Source organism: Danaus plexippus, chromosome 8, assembly GCF_018135715.1.
Source record: "Danaus plexippus chromosome 8, MEX_DaPlex, whole genome shotgun sequence".
NCBI classification, from domain to species: Eukaryota; Metazoa; Arthropoda; class Insecta; order Lepidoptera; family Nymphalidae; genus Danaus; species Danaus plexippus.
In genome coordinates, this window is record NC_083542.1 from 3512656 (window position 1) to 3537227 (window position 24572).

A 24572-nucleotide genomic window follows, 5' to 3' on the forward strand; every position below is an offset into this window, starting at 1 on the left:
AAATACATCATGTAACAGTCAAATGTAAAACATTAGTTTACTTTAAGATTAAATTTTTATTCTATACCTTACCTTTTTAAAAGGATAGAAATAACTTGAATTCCAGTAATTACAGAAATTAATTAGGTTCAACGGAAAATCACGTTTCATTCGCGTTATCTGTTTTGACTTTATAAATATTCCAAAAATATTACTGATTCAGTTACTTAGCTTAATTAAAACTAAAATTGTTTAATTTAATATCAGCTCTTTCAATATTCGGGTCACGGAGACTTATTGCTTCGACCACACCTCGCAAATTTCCCAATACCACAAAAAGAATGGGTCATTATATTCCCTTTGTTTCACGCTCCAGGATATTACTTCCGGTCATGCCATACTGAAATATTATCATTTTATCGCGCTAATAAAATTAATAGCAGACTTTCCTACAACATTAGCTCTGGGTAATTGATGGTTTTGATACCTGGAAGCGATATTTATTTCGGTTTCCGTCTGATTCAGCGGCACGAAACAATAAGCAGATAATAGAATATTAACACTGAGTGTACTAATAACACTTTTATTTATTATTTTCTACTTTATGCAATGATCAATAAAAATCTTAATTTTCTTGACCAAAAATTTAAGTTATTACAAAATTAACATTCACTTAACTTTTATTCTGTTAATATATTATGTGTTGGGGTGTCTTTTTTTTAGTGTGTATTTAAAATATTCCTGAACCGAAAACATTGTGTATTTAATATACTGTACGAATTAATCTAGATAAGTAAATCTTCCAACAAGCTTGGATAATATATGTTGTGTTATAAATTTATGTTGCTGATTAATTTAAAACTAAAGTAAATTAAACTTTAAAAATAATGGTCATTAATTATAATTTTATCCATCGCTAATAATTAATATATATTTTTGTTTGGATGTTTCTTACACTTTATTGAACTAGTCATGTGAGTGTAACACACAAGAGTTTATAAGTAGTCCGATATCTTGTCTTAAGATTGTGTAAGGAAGCTAGTTAATCCCTGCTATTTGTACAAAAGGTGTATATAAAATTTTGTATGACTAAATATTATTATCATTATCAGTGACTGTTTTAAACTTGCATCACGAGATTTATCACTAACTCCAAGTACACATACATACAAATGTATGTACATAATATGCGTATATTCGTCCATATATACATTTCAAATTAAAGTCAATGTATTGCTCATATATAAATAACATTCGTGATTGAATGTTGTATATTTAAAGGGTTTCAATTTAATCACTGATTGATATCCTTCAAAAGGTTGAATGAAGAGCCTATATTTAATGTATAAGGTTTTCTTGTAAATTCAACAGCTTTGTGTTCCATGTACTATATTTAACTAAAGACATTCTCAATGGATATATACATACATATGTAGCTAGATTTACTTTTAAGTAAATTTGATAAGTTCGACTTATGAGTCCCGACTTATATAGGCATCAAAATCAGGTATCAACTCTTTGAATTTTACACTAATTTATAATGATGCCCATTAGGTGATTAAAAACTATATTGATTGAGTTTTTTTAATGAATTACAAACAGCTTTTAGAACGCTAAATGTAACAATACTGTGTGCGACGAACAGTTTTATTCCGTGCTCTATTTCATAAATATGACAATGGAATACACAATATAATAAACGATTAAAAACAAATAAATCTCTTTCATAAAGTCCACGAAAGCTTTTAAAATTATTACGGATTTTAGTTTGACAATATGACTGAACATAATAAATATTGCTACAGATAGTTATTGGAATTCTCATTTCGTATTGCAAATGTGTGTCGTGTTTAAAGAAATAAAGCGTTGATTTCAATATTGTTGGTAGTCTTTTTTTGTATGCACATAAATGAACTAAGGAGTGTTTTAATTCTCAGTTTCGATTTCTTATTATTTATTAATTCAATTATATATTTGGAGAAGCGTTGTGATTAAAATGAAATATCTTTAAAATATTGTAGATTAGTAAGTTTATACTTGGATTTAACTCGTTCGACGGCTATCATACTGACTTTGATGACATTTTTTATTTATTTGAAAAAGAATAAAATATCTTTTTATGGAAGAAAAAAATAGCAATAATTATAGCAACGCTGTTGTAAAATTATTTCTTTATTTATATAGGAATATATCATCACATTTCACAACAACAAGCGGAAACATATTGCACTGATTATATTGTCATTGTACACAATTCGTCCGTCGGATGGACTTAACCACGGATTCTGATAAACATGAAAACGATGACTTTGACAATGTTATGCGCCAGATACGTTATGTTAGCTGTGATATATATTATATTGACTAAAATAAAGTAAAACAATATTCCGACATGTAAGGAAGTTATGTCCCAATAGATAAAAGTATTTAAAAATTTCTGTTATCTTTTCGCTCACTGAAAAGTTACTGTCAGAAAAACACTAAGATCGTCTATGTAGATATTTAAAAGATCACTGTTATTATAAAACAAAGGTTTTTATGAAAAAATTAACAAAAATTCGGACATCCATCAGCATTTAGTGTAAGATTCGTTACAATTAATTTTAATCATGAAAAAAATCTATCTAATACTATCGTTTACAAATAAATTCATTCTATATTTATAAATAAAGTTTTATCATGTGTTTATATTTTATGGACTCTTCCTAAAAGTTAAAATGAATTAGAATAACGTTTTAGGAATAACCAGTATTGGATCTAAAAGAATTGGGTGTACAACTTGAAAGATAATTTTAAAAATTAATCAGGTCCATAATACAGTAATTGAATTAGAAAAAGGTCAGTGGTCGGACATTAAGGCAAAGATAAATTGTCTCGCTTCACGCTTTACAAAAGTGGATTCTTGTAGTTGTAAGCAGTAAATTATTATTGGAGTCGTTCATTAAAGTTCATTCTAGTCGTGTTAACATTTTTAAATTACCTATAAATTCAAGCTCTTGCACGCGACTTTGTTTAGATTATTATTTTTTTGATAACTTAGTACTGTTGCTGAAACTTAATTAATGTTTATTGTTTCTGACAACAAAAGCTACAAGTAAATAATAATTTCACCAACGTCGTTCTAGCTGTTTCTATGATTTTAGAAAATATGAATGTATTATTTGAATTAATTTTATTGTGATACTTGTGATGATTTGTGACTTGGCTGAGGTTATTTCGTAGCATAATTTTATCTTAATTATTTAAGCATCTAGTGAAGACACACATACACAAAAACTCTCACACAGAAGCAAGGCATCGCACTGATATATAATCTTAGATATATAATTGTATATTGTCAGGGTAATCCCCAAAACGATCACATAACATTTTATACGTATATATTAATTCAAGCCAACACTTAATTTACGTGGTTAAAATGCCCGTTTAACAATAAATTTGTATTCCGTTGGAACATGTTATGAATCATTCCAACCGTTATCGAAATATTCACATAACCCTAATTTAGTTTTGATTCTCCTTTGGTTATATGAAATCATCAACTCTATATTGCTTTCTATACCAACGTATGATATTGGTATTGGTTACTTTGCAACGCACCACTTGTGCGAAATACCTTTAGTTTAATAAAGGTCGAAACAAACCAATACAGAAAAACATATTTTAAAAACATATAGCATATAGAGTTAAAGCACATGCAAGCTTTGAATAAAATTAGCTTTGTTTAACTCTAGGATTGTTTGTATTCAGATTTTTCTACTATAAAATAACATCCAATTATATATAAATTATTACGTGAAGATAGATAAAAAAAAATATATATATATAAAAAAGTCTCCACTCTCCTCACATTATAAAATTTAATAATCCTTCTGATTATAGTTTTAAGCAGATTCAATTTTTCAATACGTACAGCCCTTCACAGAAAAGATTTATTTGTAGACAAATTTGAATACATAGTCCTCCTTGAGGACAACTCAGTAGTATACAAAATAATTTTGTGAATATCTGGGGCTCTGAACTAAATTACAGACTTAATAAAGTTCTAAATAAAATTAATTCTGACCTATGGGAATAAGGTCTAAGAAAGTAACAAGTTAGTGGAAATTTTTAGTTTATCTTTATTTAGTACTATGTGAAACCTTATATTGTGAAAAATAGATTTTCATATTAAAAAAAACATGTGTTATTCCTTTTAAGGGTATATTAGTTTCATATTTTGTAGGCAGATATCATCTAGAAATTAACTTATATTTTTTAATATAGGAATCGGATCTTAAATTATAACGGTTTTGTGTTTAAAAGAATCCTATCCCATATTTCTTCATAAAAACATTACTTTCTCAATGGATAATAATATACTATTCAATCTTTTCATCCAATTATTGCATCTTTTTGACCTAATTATGCTCAAAAATACTTTAACCGTCATCACTTTAACTTTAACCGTCAATATATCTTAATCGAACAAAATGTTGGACTTAATGAATAATATCACATTTTTTTCGAATAGAAATTTTGTTGTTCTTGATTTTTTTCACATCAACATACTATTGAATTGACAATTAAACTAAGAGAATACAGTCGTAGTAAACCACGTGAAACATTAATAAATCATGCAATTGTAAAAAGGAAATTGTATTTTCTATAAAACCTAGCTGCACGTTCGAAGGATAAAATAGTATTTTATACGCAAATGCATTCGTGATAGAATTGCTTATCTCTTCTATTAGGGCTTAGATGTGCGCGATTTCTGTTTATATCTATACATTTTTAAGAAATGTCTGGACGTCGAATAGAAATTACAAAAATTTGATTTATTTAAACATGTAGATAATTAAGTTTCAGTTTTCAAAGACTTTTAAAAATAAAATTTACAAATGGGATATTATAACAGTTGCTGTAACATATTAGTTATGTGTTATCTATATAATTGTCTATTAAATATATTACAAAAAAACTAGCTGTTACCCACGACTCCGTCTGCGTAAGAAAAATAATAAGAAACTATGACAAATTTTAAAGCCTCGTATGCGCCCTGCCTCCCACTCGCGCGTTATAATTTCGGGATCTTAAAAAAAGTACCCTAATTTACTTTTTAAATAAGTCCCTTTAAACGCGGTTCAGCCATTTTAGATATTAGCCGAAACAATCATACACTCGTATTGTGTTTTTATATATATAAAGAAAAGGGGTTGGTGATAAAAAAGCAAAATTTAGGGTTGTATGTATTTTTTGATGCCACATTATAAAAAAATAAAAACAAAAAATTACGTTCAAAATTAAAAAAAAGAAAGTTTAAGAGTGAACAACCCTTATCACTAAGGGGTATGAAAAATAGATGTTGGCCGATTCTCAGACCTACTCAATATGCTCACAAAATTTCATGAGTATCGGTGAAGCCGTTTGGGAGGAGTACGGGAACGAACATGGTGACACAAGAATTTTATATATAAGATATATATATATTAAACTTTAATGTCAAATAAGAAAGTCATTATGTAACACATGTGATTTTAAAGCGTATCACAAGACTTTGTAGAAGAACGAGTAAATAGATTTTAGGTATAACAATTTTTAAACGATCTAAACAAGAATAATTAAATCAAGCGACAAGCTTGGTGAAAGTTTTAAATTTAAAATGTTCTTTACATTTTACTAAATAAAAATAATCGACCTTTATATATCAAAGTAGAAAAAAGATTAATTGATAGATTTTTTAAGTTAAATGCTACTACACTGTGTTGCGTTTTGTCTACTTTGAGAATTTATGGTTTTCGGTCCCCTTTCAGATAGGCTTACGCATTTACCTTTTTTGATATTACCTAACAATTATCTATAATCAAGAAAAGTATCCAATATTTTCTTCATTTTCAGTGAGTACCTGGAAAACTTAACCTTAACTTAAACTTCCTCTTAGTTAGTTAGTTAGTTAGTTTGGTAGTGATTAACGCCTAACATGTTTTTTTTATTATTGAGTTCTTATAGATGCTAATGATTCTGTTAAGAAGAAGGTTCTATGCATCTAGACTAAAAAGCTACATAGCAGTTTGTAAAATGTTGTTTCAAAAGAACGCTATAATAAACTAGGTATTAATTTTAAATATTGATATACAGAGATAAAAAGACTCAGAGTTAAGTATGCTCCTATAAAATTTAATAGTAAGATTTACATGGGTCATATTTGAAATTGAAGTGCAAATCAACATGCCTCACTTCAAATTCATATTAACTATCAAAAGAGCAAATCACTATATGTTATTTAAAAATATGTGAAAAGAAGCTCCATAATTCTTTACAAAGATTATGCTCGTAATCCTACGAGCAATTTTATATGATATGATAGAAATCCTAAAGCTTTGACCACACTTGTGTCTTATGCACATTTGCTATTAATGTGGATGTAACTTTTTTATTTCAATTTTTATGTTCGGTACATATAATGATTTATGTACATTGTATTAACGTGTATGTCAAATCTAAAAGGCTATATATTTTGTCAAATATAGCTTCAACAAATGATATTCAAGTCATGAGGCTATAGTAAAACTGTGGGTTAAAAGCTTTCGAAGCCAATTTATAACAAAGTGAAGTCATTAATTTGTAAGTAAATTAAGTAGGAAGTTAATATAAATGTGCTTATGGTCTTACTTTGAGTAGATGTCTTGGCTTGATGGATGATCTTCGACGCAAGCAAATACTGTTTTTTGATATATTATAATTTATCAGATTATGCTTACTTAGCGTCCATACCTAGTGTTTATCACCAGGAACGAAGATTTTTTTAATTTTAGCGAAATATATATATTTGGAACATGAATTATTAAAAATGCACATTCATGTAAAAAAAATGTCTTTTAATTTTGAAGTTAAAAATTAAGTTATGTATTTTGAAAACTTAAGGCCAAAAAAGTATTTTTTTTTAATATCACCGTATGTTTGTAATTTCTAATGTGCTAAATAATTTATTGACACTAGATAAAACTATTTTGCACTTGGACTTTAAAAAATATATACATATTTCTGACCAATTTGAAAGAATTTATTTCATATATAATATAACGGCAGGAAAACCACCCATTGCTTGTCACAACTGATTAATGTTGTTAAAGAATAATCATTTTCCTTAATCTAATTATTATGACATATAACATAACTATAATCAGTGTAAGTGTTTTATATAAATTACTTAACAAATCCGGTTAGTAAAAAGATTGTTGGTCCTTAGCAATCGTTATAAATTTATTTTGCTAAGTCTACTCCAACAATTTTATTTTGTATTTTGTTGAAACAACAAATTGTCTTCAAAAACATACATTTGTAGACGATAAATTGTTCTTTCTTATTTTTTTACACCTATAGGCAATTAAAACTTTGAAAACACTTTTCTATTTGTCTGAAAGCAAAACCTATGTTATTATCTGAAAGACATGTAAAGTAGTTTTATTCATAATCATATGAGGTTTAAATTTTTACATGTAGTTATTTGTAGCAAAGATTCCTTCCTACCTACCCACCTATTTACAAAATGCCCTCTTATGGTTGTATCGAATAAATTGTCATATTGTGACTAGACCGCCAATCATGCATACTTCAATGAATTTTCGTTAACAATATCTTTTTCCACATTTACGGTATGAAAAGTCTGTTGTTCTAAAGTATAAACACATAAATGTTTTTAACAACAGTGGATTAATTCTGTTCGTGGGTATAATTCAAATTTTTATTACTACAAAGTAGTTAGTTTAATAAATTGAAGAAATTATAACGATGGCTTTTTTGAAAGCTATAATGTATGCAAATAATTATAAATTATCTTTAAAAATTCCTCTCTCCTCCTTTCTCCTTTGAAAAAAAATATTTGAAATATATCTTTTATTATATAAGACAGAAGCTGTGGTTTTAAAACCCTTTAATCTTGTTCTTTTTCTGAGTCAAGATGGAAAAAGAATAGGAAAAAGTACTCAATACATAGAGAAATTCAATTTATAGTTTATTTAATCACAAAAATAGTTTGTTTGTGTATAGTTAATAGACGTAAAAATATTTACGAAATATTTCACTTGAATAATCGGTTGTTTCTTAATTAAGATAACTCTTCTCATATATATCATTCCATTAATTACATCCCAAGCTAAAGCACAATAGTTTGAAGTACATGTGTTTCTGCAACGTTTTCTTTGTTTTGTGAGGTCAATGCCCTTGATATCTGCCATTCCCTTAACGTTTTCACTTGGGTTCCCGGCACAACATTACCATCTACGTATTTCGCTTTATATAATTCGTCCCGAAACGTCGTAAGTTGTTCTTTTATGTACACAACAGGTACCTTTGATATCGCAAGCAATCTCGGCAAGTTGCTCAAAGTATCAACGTTTTTCGCCTCATAAAGTTCATAGGTTAGGTATTTGTCGTGGGAGTGCGGTTTCCGAAGGAATACAGCGTAATCTTTGCCTACATGTAGGAATCCTTGTAACGTATGCTCGGATTTGTAACCGTCTAGAAATTGGAACATCTTGTGCAAACGAATGGCACTATTCTGTTTGAAGAGAAATATTAGTATACAGATGTTAGCTGCCTGTAACAAGAACACAATTTTGGTTAGCAACAAAATTCTTAACAGTGGTTTGTTTTTCTTTTCTACATCTTAAATAGTTATACTTAGTACTTACAATTTTATTGTTCAAAGACATAAAAATACAAAAAAAACTATTCAATCATTTTATTATTTCACTTCAGGTATAATGTATTAAGGAATTACAATTCTATCAAAGCAGACTAAGTATAGCCATCGTGATTTTATAGAACAGGAACGCTGCCAAATATTAGTGGGGCGTAAAATCTGTAATTTCAGTATTTTCCGTGTTCAAACTTTGAATATTTCAACTAACATAATTAAAAATAACATTTTATAAATTTTATAACACATTTCAAACTAGATTTATAGGAAAAAACTGAAAAACCTACTGAAATGCATCGAAAAAGAATTGATTATAAATTTACACATGTATTTCACTGGGAGAGATTATAAAGCTACATATGCAGAATAGTAAAGCTAGATTATGGTACCATTTAAAATGAATAAAAAAAATTATATGTTCAAACATAAAATGTTCACTCTTCCATAGAATTGACTATGTTTAATAGTTTTCAACTGTATTTATTGTTTTCAGATTTTTATCAAACTTGTGTATATTATTAATAATATAAACACATCGGATAGTTTGCTCGATGCATATATGATATCAAAAACGGTTATGGATTAACAAGTGATGACATACCCAATTCATGACGTTATGACAATATTATATTTACTTTGGTCAAATATTATTCGAATACACGGAATTGTGAAGCCTTGCATCAAACCACGTATGAATATTCAACATTTAACTTTGCACCAAATAAAATTCGACCGATATTTTTTTTTGTTTTTACGAGGCTCTAAAAATTTAATGTGTCAGAGATTTTCACATTTTTATTGTTGTGAATGCAGAATACGCAAACGTGACGAAACTTTTCAGTTATATTTATTTGATTGTCAAAATGGATGTTTTAAAATTCACTTTTTTAACGAATAATTCGATTAAATAGCTGTTAAATATTTATACTAATAAAGCAGATAAACATGTCGTTCCGTTACCCTTTGTCATTGTCATTGTCTTTATCTTTAATTCATCCAAGATCGATATTTCCTTCGGTTCATTTGAATGTTTAAATAACAGCATATTTAATATGTATCAGAAGCGCTTGTTGCAGCTGCTACGTTTCTTTTAACAAACATTATCAAAATAAATGGTATATGATAAATTCAAATGAAAATAACGACAACAATCAAAAAGTTTAAATCTAAACCCGTATCTGAAGACACGGTATTTAACTCCAGCACCATTTTCTGGCTATTACGCCTTGGTCACGTTATAAATAACTGCGGCAATTGTAATTAGAAACCAGGCTATTAATATTTTACTCATTAGGAGTGCTCAAAACGAGTAATTTAGGCTCAGAGTATATTTTAGAAAAGCTATCGCCGAAGTGTACTAATATTTTGGATCCTTTTTATGTTAAAGGTGGCAAACGAGCAGACGGCCTACTTGGATGGCAGTAGCTACCGTTGCCCATGGACATCCGATAGAACTCTCTTGCGGATGCGTTGGCAACCTTGTATTTTAGAAATAGGGAAGGGTAGAAATTAGGGAATGTTAGGAAAAGGTGGGAATAGGCAAAGGGCAACCCGCTCTCTCACTCATCGGACGAAACGCAGCCATTAAAGGGTACTTCATGCCGATCTTCTGTGAGAGGGTAGTACTTCCCCGGTAGAGCCAGCCCAAGTTCGATCCGTAGTTACATTACTACAGCTAGGCTCTACCACTCGAAGGAGTGGCTACTTTTACTTCTTACCTTTTTATGACGTAAGATTTATATGTTTTATTGATACAGATTTTTAGTTTTAGAATTTAGATATTATAAGCAAATAATTATAATTCCTTTATCGATTTGGATTGAAATTACCAGTTGCCTAAAATGACTAAAAGTTAAGTGTACACATTCGTGTAGACGTAATTTTACACAAGTGAGCACTCTACACAATTCATTAGATAAGGGTTGACATTGGTTGAGCTAGCAGATTTATATTCAACGTATAGCGTTTTCTCTAAAATATAACAATGTAAAGTATATCGTTTGGAAAATAAGAGTAGGTACCTTATGAAGATTTGTGTTTCTTTTATAAACAAATTACATTTTTTAATCCATTATATTTTAATTCGAACACAGTTTAAAGTTTACATTTTACTATTTTTACTGTAAGACCTAAATGTCAAATGAGAATAGTATTAATATATTTTAATTTTGTCATAAAAATTTTAGTATTATTTTAATTAATATCTTGTGAATCAAAATAGTAACATAAGTAGAATTTTCATTAGATATCCCCTAGCTTTACATATTTTTAAGAAAACTTTTAAAATGTTTTGCTATGAATAAATTACTTATTCATAAACCTGCTACCCATACTCCCTATGTTCAAATTGTTTTTTTTTGTTTTATTATCCAGAAAATCCATTTGTGAGGTGTTATTTTTTATTAAGTATAAAATCATTATCATACAAAATGAAATGAATTCAGAAGTTCCCAGGTATAAAATCGAGGGCAGAAGTTAGAACTCTTAGAAGTAGTATACTTTAATAAAAATAAGGTATACGCAGTCTGGTTCATAACATGAGCTCATTAAAACTGAGCTATATGAGGGTATTTTAACAAAAGAAAAGTATAACTACGGATGCAATGTAGATGAAGAGCATTTAATTATGTATGTAGGTCGGTAATATCACGATTCTGCATACTTTCATGTTATTCATATGTTAAAGGATTAGTTTTCTTTTGCAGTGAAATATTATTCTGGCTATTTGTTCACGTGAATAAATAAGACGTATATAAATAAATAGTCAATCGTATTATTAAAGTATATTGAATCGTATTATTAAAACAGTATATTTAGATGAAGTGAAAAATATTACCCGATAACTTGCATACTACTTATAGAAATATAAATATAATTTTTGATATTTTGTATCACAAAAATTGTAGTACCTCAATTAAAATTTAATTAGGCAAAATACTTTTTCACAAAAACTGATTTTATTGGTTTGTTTCTAAAAGTAAATCGCTTAATATCGGTTGTTGTCCTTTCAACGCTATTAGAATACGGACGAAGAAAGTAATAAATACGAGCCTATCTATTTTTATCGTCCAATTTTATATCGAAGAAGTCGCAAGCGTAGAAAAGAAACAAAAGCATAAGTAAATATAAGATTTTTATTGTTTTTTCGATTTTAATTAACTTGCGTTATCAGTTCATGGCATATGACTAGCAATAATATATACTAATTAGAGCTGTAAGGCAAATCACTGTAAGACATTTTTGCAAAAACTATTCTTAATATAATAACTTTTTTCTCCAAAAAATCTTATTTTTGAAAACAAGAAAAGGACTTTATTTTTAATTTAAACGACGTAATTTATAATTATTATTTATAATATCGTAAATATAAAAATCATGTATGTATTTTACATTTTGAGTAAAATTCTTTTGAACCCGAAAAGTCAGGAAACTAAGTATATAATATTTATTAGCGTCGTCCATTTGACATGTGCACGTGAACGATATTCGAGTACAGGCAAATGAACAAAAATAACTTGGAAAGTGATTTGTGAATGACGATTGCTTACTAAATAGTCGTTGTCCATTGAATTATGTTAGGGATCCCAGAAGATTGGATCCCATAAGAACAAGTTCGGCGGAAGCTGGTTATAATGTTTATCGGACGGGTTAGTGGACTATAGGATTAATTTATTTTTTAAGTTTAAATGTTAAAATATTTTATTGTATTGTATATACAATTTATTTGCAAGTAAGAACTAAAATAACGGTTAACAGTCACTATTTATTTACTGTTTACTAAAATTCAATCTTCCATTGTTTTTTTAAATAATAATTTTGTAAATAGAAACGTGAGGTGTTTATTAATTTTCAAAAAGTAAAGTAATGCTTCTATAAAACTTTATAAATATAACATCAAAGGTCCTCTCCGTCCCATTTATGATATCGTTCTTCCTTACTCAACCCATAATATCATCTCCATAAATCAACCGCGTAACACCTGAACCGTCCTTTCAAACAGGTCAGGTAATCATTACTACATAGCCATATTAAATTAAACAATGAAATGGGACATAATTTTTTAAACGAATCCATTACATGATTGTTTGTACTGAATTAATATCCGGTAGTTACGTTCGGATGAAAGGCATTTCAATTCGCACGACTCGTATGATAGCATACGTTTAATCGGATATGTCCTGTTGTGTCCACAACGTTTTAAAAAGGGTGAGTTAATATAACAAACATATAATGAAATTAGTAAATTCAAACTACTCCTATGTTTGTTGTTTGCTGTTTAATTAGAATGACGGCCAATTATATGTGATTGTTTAGAATATAACGTATTTAAAGTTATTAGGTCATTTGACTATTTTGTTATGTTGTAACGATATTGTTAGCGATTATATTAAAATGGTAAAAAATTATAACTGAAATTTATTTGTTTAAATTAGTGTTTTTATTCAACCAAATTATTATTGTCGAAATCTATGGATGTCATGGATGCATACATTTTGCAAATATTTATTACAATGAGAAATATTTAGCATAAGGCAATTAAATGAAAATTTATTTCTTTAGTTGGTATGAAAATAGAAGATTTTAAACGGAATTTTAGTTAACGTTTTATCGAAACACTTACCCTTATACATACATGTGATATATAAGCGTTTATTGAACGGAAAATATTTTGCTGTAATATTTTGCGTTTAGTTAGGGATTTCAAACTAATTTCTTTTGGATCCATCGGTTTCGTTAACAATTTCTGTTGGTAAATAAAATACTTGCAAACTTGGGTTTCCACTTGCTATCAGCGTTGCAGAATCGGATCGAAAGATAATGTTTCTTGTACATATTGTATTTTATACGGATTGAAAGATAAAGATAGTGTTTGGAAAAGATACTGTAACAGGCAACATTTATGTTTGTAGTGAAGTTACGTGTGGTGATAAGTATTTTTTTACAGATTAAATTTTTGTTCCAAAGAATTGAATCTTCAAAAGTAATTCCCGAGGTTGAATGTATATCCAACAAAGATTAAAAATGATTTTAAAAACAGATGTATTTCAAACTACAAAAGAATTGGTATCTAATTTCGGAGTGAATAATAAAATAATTTTAGTTTACTTTCAACAAATTAAAAAAATCTGTAAAGTTAAATGAAAGAGGTACAGCATAAATTGAATATAGAATATAGAACATAGCATCCCGCCATAGAACTTTAACTTTAATATATAAACGGCTTGAGATGACACCTACACAATATTAAATAAAAATTAAACATGTGCTTTTCTGAACCACCTTAATTCTACAATAGCAAGATTCAGCTTACTATTGAATCAGAGGGAGATAATTCTTTCTTTCCTTGATATACTTGTCATTAGGAATCGTGACAATACTTTGGTTCACACTGTTTATAGGAAATCCACACATACGGGTAAGTATCTCAATGGTAACTCACACCGCCACCCTATCTAGTTAGCTACTATTGGCAAATCTTTGTTAGAGAGTGCTCAACACCTTTGTGATGCTGACCATTTAGAGACCGAGCTGCAGCATGTAAAACACCAAAAACCTGCCCGTGACCCGCCAGCATCACAAGAACCATTTGAAGCCCCGTACAGTTAAGCCACAACCGCCGATATTACCATATGTGGAGGGAATTACTGACAGAATAAGCAACATCTTGAAGAAGGTTTTGATCAATACTATATACAAACCACAAACGAAAGTGAGCCAATTCTTAAGACCTATCAAGAGTACCATTCTTATACAACAAGCAGATGTATTTCAGACATCAAAAATAGGCATGCGTCGAAGTCAGCAGTATCTAAACACACAATGGACAAGCCAAGCCACTACATTCGGTTTGATAAACCACAAATCCTCGCTCATGAAGACAGGTACATACCGAGGTTAATCCGAAGGCTATTGAAATTAAAAAAAACATCCCAATATTAATAGAGAAGATGGCTGGAATCTAACCAACACCTGGGACCCTCCTTAAAGACATATAAATCCATGTCCGTGACCACATCGCAGGACCTCGTGACACCGTAAGCGCATTCTGCCGGCATCCAGAGCTGTACGCCAGATAATTAAGAAATCGTTGGCGATAGATGATAAATCACAAGACCAACTGAAAGACATTCACATCTCGTCTGCCCGTGATCACAGTTGTTGCAAAGTAACCGAAACGTGGGGAGTATGTAGTTTTTAAAATATTAAGTTTATTATAGTTATGCGTAGTATAATCCGAAAAATATTAGTTTCATTTAAATGAATACCCGCAAAAGTCTTACGTCTTATTGCTGGGATAAGTCGTGGTGGCCTGGTGGTTAAAAGGCCTGCCGCTCATACGTAAGGGCGTGGGTTCTAAACCTGGCAAGTATCAATATGATTGTTCTGAGTCATATGTACTTTCTAAGAGTATTTAGACACCACCGAATGACGGTCTCACCGAGCAGTAGCGGGATAACCACAAGCCCAGCCAGGAAACTGGCTGGAAGAGGCTACGGCAACCTTGGGGTCTAAAAAGTCACAAAAAGTGCTGATGCAGAAGGCACGGGGAAACCACTGCAACTATCATCCCAAGAAAGTCATATACGGATCACTGATACGTGATGACCACAACGATTCTGCAAAGACTCTTGCTGCAATGATGATGATGATTACTCGTATTATAGTCAACAACATTCTAAGATCTGGTCACAATTTTATATGAGATTTGAATTGGTCACAATTACTACCTGCGATAGAAAAGCGTGTAAATTGGTATCTATTTATTAAACGGTGTCTATTTATAAAGCTAAATAAAATATATTTCGGCAGACGGATGCTTACTTCAGTGTCTCAACACACAACGTATCTTCTGGATATTTTTTTAAAAGATAATCTCTTTAAGCAATTTATTGCCAAAAAAATAAAATTCGAAAACTCTACTATATACTGCTTTTAAAAACTATAAAGATTTTTGCTAGTTTGTTAGTATATTTTGGTTGAGCAAACATACAATAAAGTCGCACAAACAAAACAATTTATGTTTTACATGTTCTCTTTAACTAATACGGATAAGATCTAAAACCAGTACCCTCGCAATATTGTGTTACCCCACATTAAGACGTTTATAGCTGTGGTCTAACTTGTTAACGCTATTTTCATCTGCGCGTTTTGTAATCTGGCTTTCAGTTTTATAACAGATGTGTATAGGAATTTTAGATGAAATCTATCCGACGATGTAAAACGGATTCGTTAATCGATAGTTGGTAAAAGGCTGATCGAATGTTGACCTCAATTTTCAGTAGACTGTCTTCTATTAGGTTTCCAACTTGGTTGGACTAAAATTTATCACGAAATACGAGCTCCATCAATCAATTTAAGCCAATCGAAAAAGTCAAGCAAATTACTGTTTTACTCAAATTAAATTTGCAATGGAAAAAAAATATTAAAAAAATATATATTGAAAACAAATTTGAAAAGTGTTATATTTATTTTTTGAATTTTGAATGGTTTTAAATTCAAAAGTTGGATTCACGCTAGTGAATTGTGACATTATTTTAATTACATAATGGTCTCTTATAGAAGTTAATTTTTCATTATGAGGCTGGTAAAGAACGATCTTATTGTGTATAATTATTTTCATATTAATCAATATTTTAAAGAATATACAATAGTCTGCGTTGCTTCTTCTTAAAAATAAAAAAACAGTGAAACAGTATGACACCACATAATTTATATATAAAAAACCTTTGCTGTTACTGGGTGTTAAAATGACTTCTTTATTGAAAAGAGTAAATATACAAATTGAAGCTTTAAATTGTATGAAATAAAACTAAAACTTTTTTTAAACTCAGCTTCAATGATTCAGTAAGGAGAGAAAGGGAATTTATAATCATAATAATTTAGGGCGATGTCTTCTCAACAACCTCTTAGTAATGTATCACCAGTGGGCGTGAGCGCTAAAGTTCATTAAAAATTTATGTCTATTATATTTAAAGCTTCAACACTGAAATGTATAGCATCCATTTTGTAAATCGTAGTACACATTTCCATGACATATTTTGTCACTTTCAAAACCGTTGTGCTTTTATTAGATAGTATTTCGCATTTCTCTTATAGAAATAGGATTGTATTAGCAATATTAGCGCTTGATAGCGTTCCGTATTTATCCAGGCGGTGTTTCTCTGAAAGCTCCGGCACTGAATTTCATCTGTACGCGCCAGTCGTCTGCGCGGGTTCGTGACGGTCACACGTGTTAAATTATGAAGAGTGAGCAAAACATCGTATAAAAAACTTACCACAGAAAACAGTGCGTGATAGTTATATTTATCGGTGCAGAAAATGTGCGCATTTTAAATGTTATGTGATAATTTATGGAGTTATATTATAGTGAGTATCTGATTATTTTTTTAATAAGATGAGTTATATATATTTTTGTAAAAAGATGAATAAAGAAAGACAAAAAATTTTGTGTATATACTACGTGTTTGCTAGATTTGATTATTTTATAAATTGAATATTTCTATTTCATGAGAAATTACTTCGAACACCCTATTTCTATCATAACAGACACTTCCTGGATATCATTATAAACCGCAGTACAAATCGTGTTAGTTTTTTTATACGTATATTATATAAAATTGAATTTATGACAGTTCTTTATATTTGCTTGTAATTTATATATGCGTATCTTGTGAAATAGCACTATTTTTGTATATAGTGATTTGTTAATATCCTATATTTACATAATATGACTCGCTTGTCAGTTGTGAGAATGATTAATCACGTCTCCATTTCTCTTCCTTCTTCCTCGAACGAAGCTCCATTTACAATGACAAGAGAGAGCTACTTAAAAATTACTTAAAACTCTTCACATAAAAATACCTATTGAAAAGTGATGTTTGCGGTATTAGTTTTTTTTTTTAAACATAATGTATTAAGCTCTCTTTCGTAACATAAACATGTATATATCACGCACTCCTGTTGTGTTTCACAATATTAAGATAAAATGAAAATAATATGATTGTTTAGCCGTAACTATTCATTATTAAATCTTTACTTTCTTCTACATCTATTACACTGTCCCTACCTTATTCTCAGTTATGCCTATTTTATTTTTATAAAAGTCTAATATGGACTCCATATAATCTTGAAAAAAGAACTTTAATATTTTGAATTTTGTTTGCTTCTAAATAACTTATAAAATACATCCTTGAGTTACTGTAAATGTGTAATAATCTTGTGAACATTTGAGTCAACAAATAATATTTTGTATTTATTAAAGTACGCTTTCTTTACATTTAGACTTGTTAATATTTCGTGTGTGTTTTATTTATACTTATTGCGTCACAAATAACTGAAACATTTTTATAAAATAGTTGATGACCATTTTCATACCAAAATTATAAGTACTTGTTATTTAATTTCAAAAGTTTTTTTTCTGATTTTACACGAGTAGCTTCTTTATAATATAAAAGTAACGTAATTTTTGCTTTTATTTCAACAAAAACTCCCTGATCATCGCAAATTGTTATAACTCCACTTCACTCCACTCTAAAAACTCCATGATAATTGCAAAACTGAGAACAAAGGAACATTTCTTAAGTTTAACGTTTTGTTAAAACGTTTCGTATTAGATAAATAAAAATACAGTACATATTTTGAATGAAGATGTAGAGTGGTAGCCCCGAATCTGTCACTTGAATTATGGTGACATTTTGATGATATCCGGAGAAGCAAATACAACTGGAAATTTCTGTGTTTTAACAATAAGCTCACGGTTTGTGCAGAAATTTGATTTCCCCAATACCATTGCTTAACATATAGATGTTGTGTTAGATTTATAAATGTCTAAATATTCTAACTGACCTGCATATTTTGTCTAAGTTTGCATCGTCACACTACCTACGCACCTTTTCGTAAACGAACGTGTACTTTTATTGCATCAATAGCAGTTCAATTAATACTATTATGTGATAATGAATAAAAAACTATTAACGCTCCGTATTTAGCTCGAGTTTACCAAATGAGACTGACTATACTGATTGTAATTGGTCGAACTTGAAGTTCAAAATGGATGTTGCACAAATCAGAACATGGTGTAGGTTGTACAGATGTAATATGTATTATACGGCCTCTATGATTAATATTCGAAACTGTTGGATTATGTCTTTATCTTATGAATAAACGTTACAGCTCTTGTAAAATTACTTAAATTTGAAAATCAATTGAAAATTTATCTTAAAACCTATTATAACACATTATTTAATTGATTAAAAAAAATGGCTATCAAAAGTGCCTTTTTGTTAGAATCGTAAAATTGTTCAAATTGATGTATTTTGTGAGAGTTTTGACGTTGATTACATTTTCCTCCTGAAGGGTTTATTTTTTCCCACGTAATCAAATATTTTCTGATGAATTTTAGGAACCTAACATTACATTATATCCGTATACTCCTAAACGCACATAATAAAGAAGAAATCTTATTTAGTTCACATTAAAACAAATATTACCACAACAAGCAAATTTGATAAAGCAATGATCATAAATAAAGAGGTCATTACCAAACGATAATAGCTTTAAATGCTTCATAAATTACGTATAGATAAGAATGGGTCACAAAATTTGAATATAATTAAGGCAATGAGCTCAAAAATGTAATTGATGAAGGAGCTTTTTGGTTGCAGATAGTTTACATTTAGTTTTGAAAATCTTTTACTTGATTTTCGTTATCATAATGAGAAAATAGGTACGATTTTTTTTCTAAACGTCGAATTCGTTATCTATTTTAGTTTAATTAAATTTCCATTATTAATTTATAAAAAAGTTTTGTTTTCTCGATTTGGTATCAACAAAAAACATTAAACAAAATAATAAATATTCATTCCTTAATTAAACTAAAGGTTGATGAAGGATTGTACAGAAATTGTAATGACAAAGTGTAACTACCGTGAGATAACTAACCCCAATACTTCTAATTTGGAGGAAAAACGATGTTCTTTAAGGAGGAAACAGACGTTTATTTCTTTTTCCTTTTGGATGAAGACATGTTTTTTGGAAAAAAAAACGAAAATAAATGAAGGTAATCACAGCAACCGGCGGCGTTTTATGTTTTTAATGTTTTAAAGTACTAATAATGTTTCCATTCTTTAAAATTTACCCTAATTTAAATGTTGAATTTCAAAACATTGGGCACAATTTGAGCCATTCTGAAATTTGTTGCGGTTTTACTATAGGAAACTTTTTTTTGTTAAAAGAAGCAATTTGTTTAAAGGTATCTTATATATATTTTTTCAAGGATTTGTTTGATAATACCTTATTACATTAGTCTTATATCAGTAAAAACTTTTTGAGATTAACCTTCTAGTTTTTACGATGTTTTTTACCATACCGAGGGCCTTTCAAAAGTAGACAACCGAAGTAAGTTCTTTGAAGTTTTTTTCTCGATATTTGTATTGGCACGCATTCTTTCTTGAATACTACTAATTCTTTTGTTGTTTATTTTGAATCTAAAAAGCTCCCAGACCAATTGTACGTTTAATTGTATAATAATATTTGACTTTTTTTACTTTAAATTCATATCTATCAAACAAAAATTTCCGTTATTTCAAAAATTTTAAATATTTTAAAAATATAATAATAATTATAACCTTTTTTTAACCATTCGTTCTAATTATCATTTAAAATGTAAAATTTTTCTTTTCAATGTAAACGTTAATATAATATTATTTTATGTAAAAATATAAAAATATTTTTTTTCCCATTAACTCCTTTTTTATTATTAATATCCTATATAAAAGTTCCTGTCCTTTGTATTATGCAAGATATAAAAGCCAATACATGTTTTGCTGATTGTTACTTTTATCTTCTCTTTTTTATCGACATATTCGATATAGTTTCATATACTAACACATAAAATACAAAAATATATTGGAATTTATTATAAAAATCATAAATGATTTACAATTAAGGCTACACCAGAATCTTTCAAATTATATTATATTTTTATTTTATCTTGTATCTTTCACTTGTAGTTCATGCATATCTCGAGAGCTAAGTATTATAGAATAATTTCAGAAAAAACACCCGTTTTAAGGCGTAATTACAATATGATACAATAGTAACTAGTCATAAAAATGCTTTCAGTTGTATTATTTCTTCGACCACATTATTGGGACATATTTAACAGAACGTAAATTTTTCGGCAATATTCTAGACTCTAGAGTCGTCTCGTGGTGACGTTCTTTCCGGAAGTCTCAATTTTAATTTTTATGATATGGAACTTTAGGTACTGTTGAGCTTGTGATATTGTGCTAGACAGCATCATGAGAGTTTACCGTAAGTTAATGTATAATGTGAACATTATATACTCACACACCTAACAAAAATTGGTCGTGTAAAACATGATTTTGATGGTATGGCTGAGCAAACGTCATAGTATACAGAAAGAGGATATCATAAAAAAGTGGAATCCGTAGCAGAAATTTTGTTGGTATTACATATTAAACCAAAAGGCAGGTACTAGGTCATCAGTTACATGTCTTATTTATTAGATAATAATTTCTTAAAGCATTCCAAAGACACTTACTGAATATGAATATCTTTATCAAAAAAGGCAAATAAAACATTGGGGGCTTATAGAAAAACAGGCTGGGTATGTTGATATATCAACTTGCATGGGTTCGGATGAACTCCAAAAACAGCTACAAAAATACCACAAAGTTTTCCAGACAACATTTTATAAAAATTATTTACAAAGTAGTTCTTTAAAAATTCTCGAAATATATTACTTTATTTATTTTTTCAAACAACCTTAATGTCTTTCATTATTTTAGTTGTTGTTAGTAAATATCATCAATTAATAAAGATTTTCTTTTTCAGATTGGGCGTTCGCAGATTTATTTAAATTAATACCCAGAGACTAGTAGTAATAGTACATCATGGAAAAATTTATAAGAAAAAAGTGATAAGTGAATTTACTTAGTGGGGGTGAAGTGGACAAAATGGCTCGGACAACCAGTTTCTTTTTTGTGTTTTTGATATCCTCAATCCCTTTAAATAGAGCTGATAACTTAGGTAAGAAAAATAATTGTCTTTTTATTTTTATTACATGAATTTTAACTTCAAATTCTGCCACGTTTATATGTAATATTTTAAAACAATTATTATTTCCGGAGTGTATACAGCAAAATATTGTCTTGAACCAAATATATAAAAATTTTAATACAGAGTTTTAATTTATTTGACTATAATATAGTTCGAAGTTATAATAGCAATAAAAATATCTGTAAAATTTTATCTCTTGACTTGTTAGTTTAGGATCGAGTCATTTGTAATAACTCTTCGATTACAGGGATAAACTAATTGTAGTCCGGGAAGACGATAACGTTCTTCATACTAAATTCGGATTTGTTAATATTTGAGTAAGATCCTAATTAAATTATTCGCTTTAGACGAACTTCCAAATCTTATTAGTTTCTTTTTTCTATTCTTTGAGTTTAATACTTTCGTAATTTACTTTATTATAATTATGATGGATTTTTCTTTTAATATAAAAATTTCTTTCATAACTTAATTTTGATTCTTTGAGTTCTGTTAACGTACTGGGTTTGAATATCGTTTCTTTTTAATAATTTGTCAGTACGGTATTATAAACTTACAAAAAATTGTTTTTTGTGATCAAAAGTTTCGTTTTATACAATAATATCTTGTTTCATGCTCTGCTAAAATATATCATTAATTGATAACATCAATCATGGACAAGAAGTTATATTATTCATAGCGGATATCCTACCATAATATTACGCAATTTATTACTAGACATTTGTATGTAAACGATTAATTAACGTTTTGATTCACTAAAATTACTGAAACTTTCAAAATATAACTACAATAAAAATCATTGAATTCAACCTTAAGGAAACTAAATTATTGCATAAATTTAGAGAAAACTATTATTAGCTTACTTTAAGATTAATTGAATACTGTATTGAAATATAATTACTAAAGCAATGGTTTCTAAATTGAAATCCTGATGAAAAATATTGTTGTGGCAAATTTATTTATTACTTTCGACGAAAACTTAAATACTACATTGATAATGGGACGTCATATGAAAGATGAAAAAGATTTCATAATGCTTGTTCAACAAAGAATGATTGAAAGCGAACTATTGTTTGCCGGCGGTAAGTAAGCGGAAACTTGAGTCGACGGCAGAAACTCGGTGCAGCTTAAATGAAAGTAATACAATGCATTAACGTCTTATAGTTTCTAAAATATTTATAACAATAATGTTCATACTATATATATTTAACATTAAGAATAAAGAGAACTTTTTTCAAGTTTTACCTTTAAAGGAAAATAAGTTTAATTATCCACTACTGTGCACATTTAAAAAAATTTATTATGAAAAGAAGTTACATTAGCATTTGGTGGGCTGAGTATCATTGAATTATTGTGTCAGATATGCAGTATGACCTTCGGTTAATTGTTCTTACATTTGTCAAATCAGTTTAGTTACTGGTGATGATAGATTAGTAATATATTTTCCCAGACGGAAATCGATTTCCTGATCTATCCTATAGAGATAATATTGCGTTTAACAAACAACCTTAGAAACTATACTTGTTTCCACTAATTACGAATAATAACCCTCAATTCTACCGAAGTTAATATATACAAACTAAAAATAAATGTACACTGCCTTCTGTTCACATATTTATTTTAAAAATAATAATAGGGCGTCTATATCTGATACCACACTTTCTTGTCACTTTTTCACGTCTGCGAGCGACGTATGTCTTGAAAAGGTTTGGCGGAGAAAAATGATAAAAAGAATAATACATATTTAATATTGCGGTTTGATAATTCTTTTCCTTTAGTACGATTTTCTGTTAAACAAAATTTTAAAAATTCTTTCAAAAGTACTTGAGCAAGTTAAGAATAATATTAAATAAATAAATTCAAAATAATATTGTTGATTTACGTTCAAGCGTTGAATAGTTTAGTTACTATTAACTTTAACTAACTTAAAAAGTGCTTAGGTTATTTTATATTTTTCGACTATTGATTTTAATTTATATTATTTACCATAAAGTTATTATAAATATTGTAGGCGAATGGTTTATAGTATTGTAGTTTTTTCTTGTTATATCGGATAAAATATCAAGTTTTTAACTCGAACAGTGAAATCTACTCAACAACCACTTTCAAATGATTTCAAACATGCTGTATACACTTAAAAACATTGTTGAATAAACGCTTAGTAGCAACAAAAATAAATTTATTCATAAATCAAATTAAAAATATCCTATGAATAAAAGTGTTTACGTACTTAATTTTTCTATACAATATATTTTTTAAATCGAATTCATTCATTGGAATAGGTATAAACTTTCACCACTAACTGCCAAATAACGTTCCGATATCTAAGATCTTCACTAGTAATTTATGTTAAAACAACTAAACTTAAGAAGCGAAACATCAGATAATATATCAAAAACCACAGTATATTGAATTTTTTTAACCTGTATTTATCTTTATAATACTAGGAGATCATCTGTAACACTAAGTACCTAGATGACATGTATATAATATATGTATTTCTAATAATTATCTCACATGTAAATATTTATGAAAATTTTAATATAGATATATTCAATATCTTACCTGTCCGAATGTAACAACTGTTGTTACATTTAAAAGACCTAAAGTCATAAAATAAAAACTTTTTGATTTAATTCTCATTGATTATTTATATTTTTTAAATATCTGCCATTTCAATGTTTATTATAATTAAAATAAAGTTTTAAAATGAATCTGTATAGATTTAAAACGTAATGTTCTTTACATAATATACCAACATACCTTATAGTATCGATATCTAAATAAAAACGACGATATTTTGTATATAAATCTTAAATCATAGTAATTAAAA

The 24572-nt window shown here is 28.6% G+C and overlaps 2 protein-coding genes across 3 annotated transcripts in view; one reads left to right on the plus strand and one right to left on the minus strand.

Moving 5' to 3' along the window:
• Nucleotides 1-7959: 7959 nt before the first annotated feature.
• LOC116774754 (uncharacterized) lies at nucleotides 7960-9432 on the minus strand. The gene is made up of 2 exons (XM_032667504.2): nucleotides 9261-9432; nucleotides 7960-8557 (listed from the first exon to the last, which is right to left on the minus strand). The coding sequence occupies exons 1-2, from the start codon at nucleotides 9267-9269 to the stop codon at nucleotides 8114-8116; spliced, it is 453 nt and encodes a 150-aa protein (XP_032523395.1). The 5' UTR covers nucleotides 9270-9432; the 3' UTR covers nucleotides 7960-8113.
• Nucleotides 9433-16833: 7401 nt separating this feature from the next.
• LOC116775881 (uncharacterized) overlaps nucleotides 16834-24572 on the plus strand; it is a 31732-nt gene continuing 23993 nt past the window's right edge. Inside the window, exons 1-2 of one of the 2 annotated variants that reach the window (XM_061521394.1) lie at nucleotides 16834-17026; nucleotides 21518-21712. In XM_061521394.1, coding sequence (XP_061377378.1) covers nucleotides 21640-21712 — 73 coding nt within the window. In that variant the 5' untranslated portion in view covers nucleotides 16834-17026; nucleotides 21518-21639. The remainder of the gene's footprint in view (nucleotides 17027-21517; nucleotides 21713-24572) is intronic. The other variant, XM_032668897.2, reaches the window with a different exon arrangement.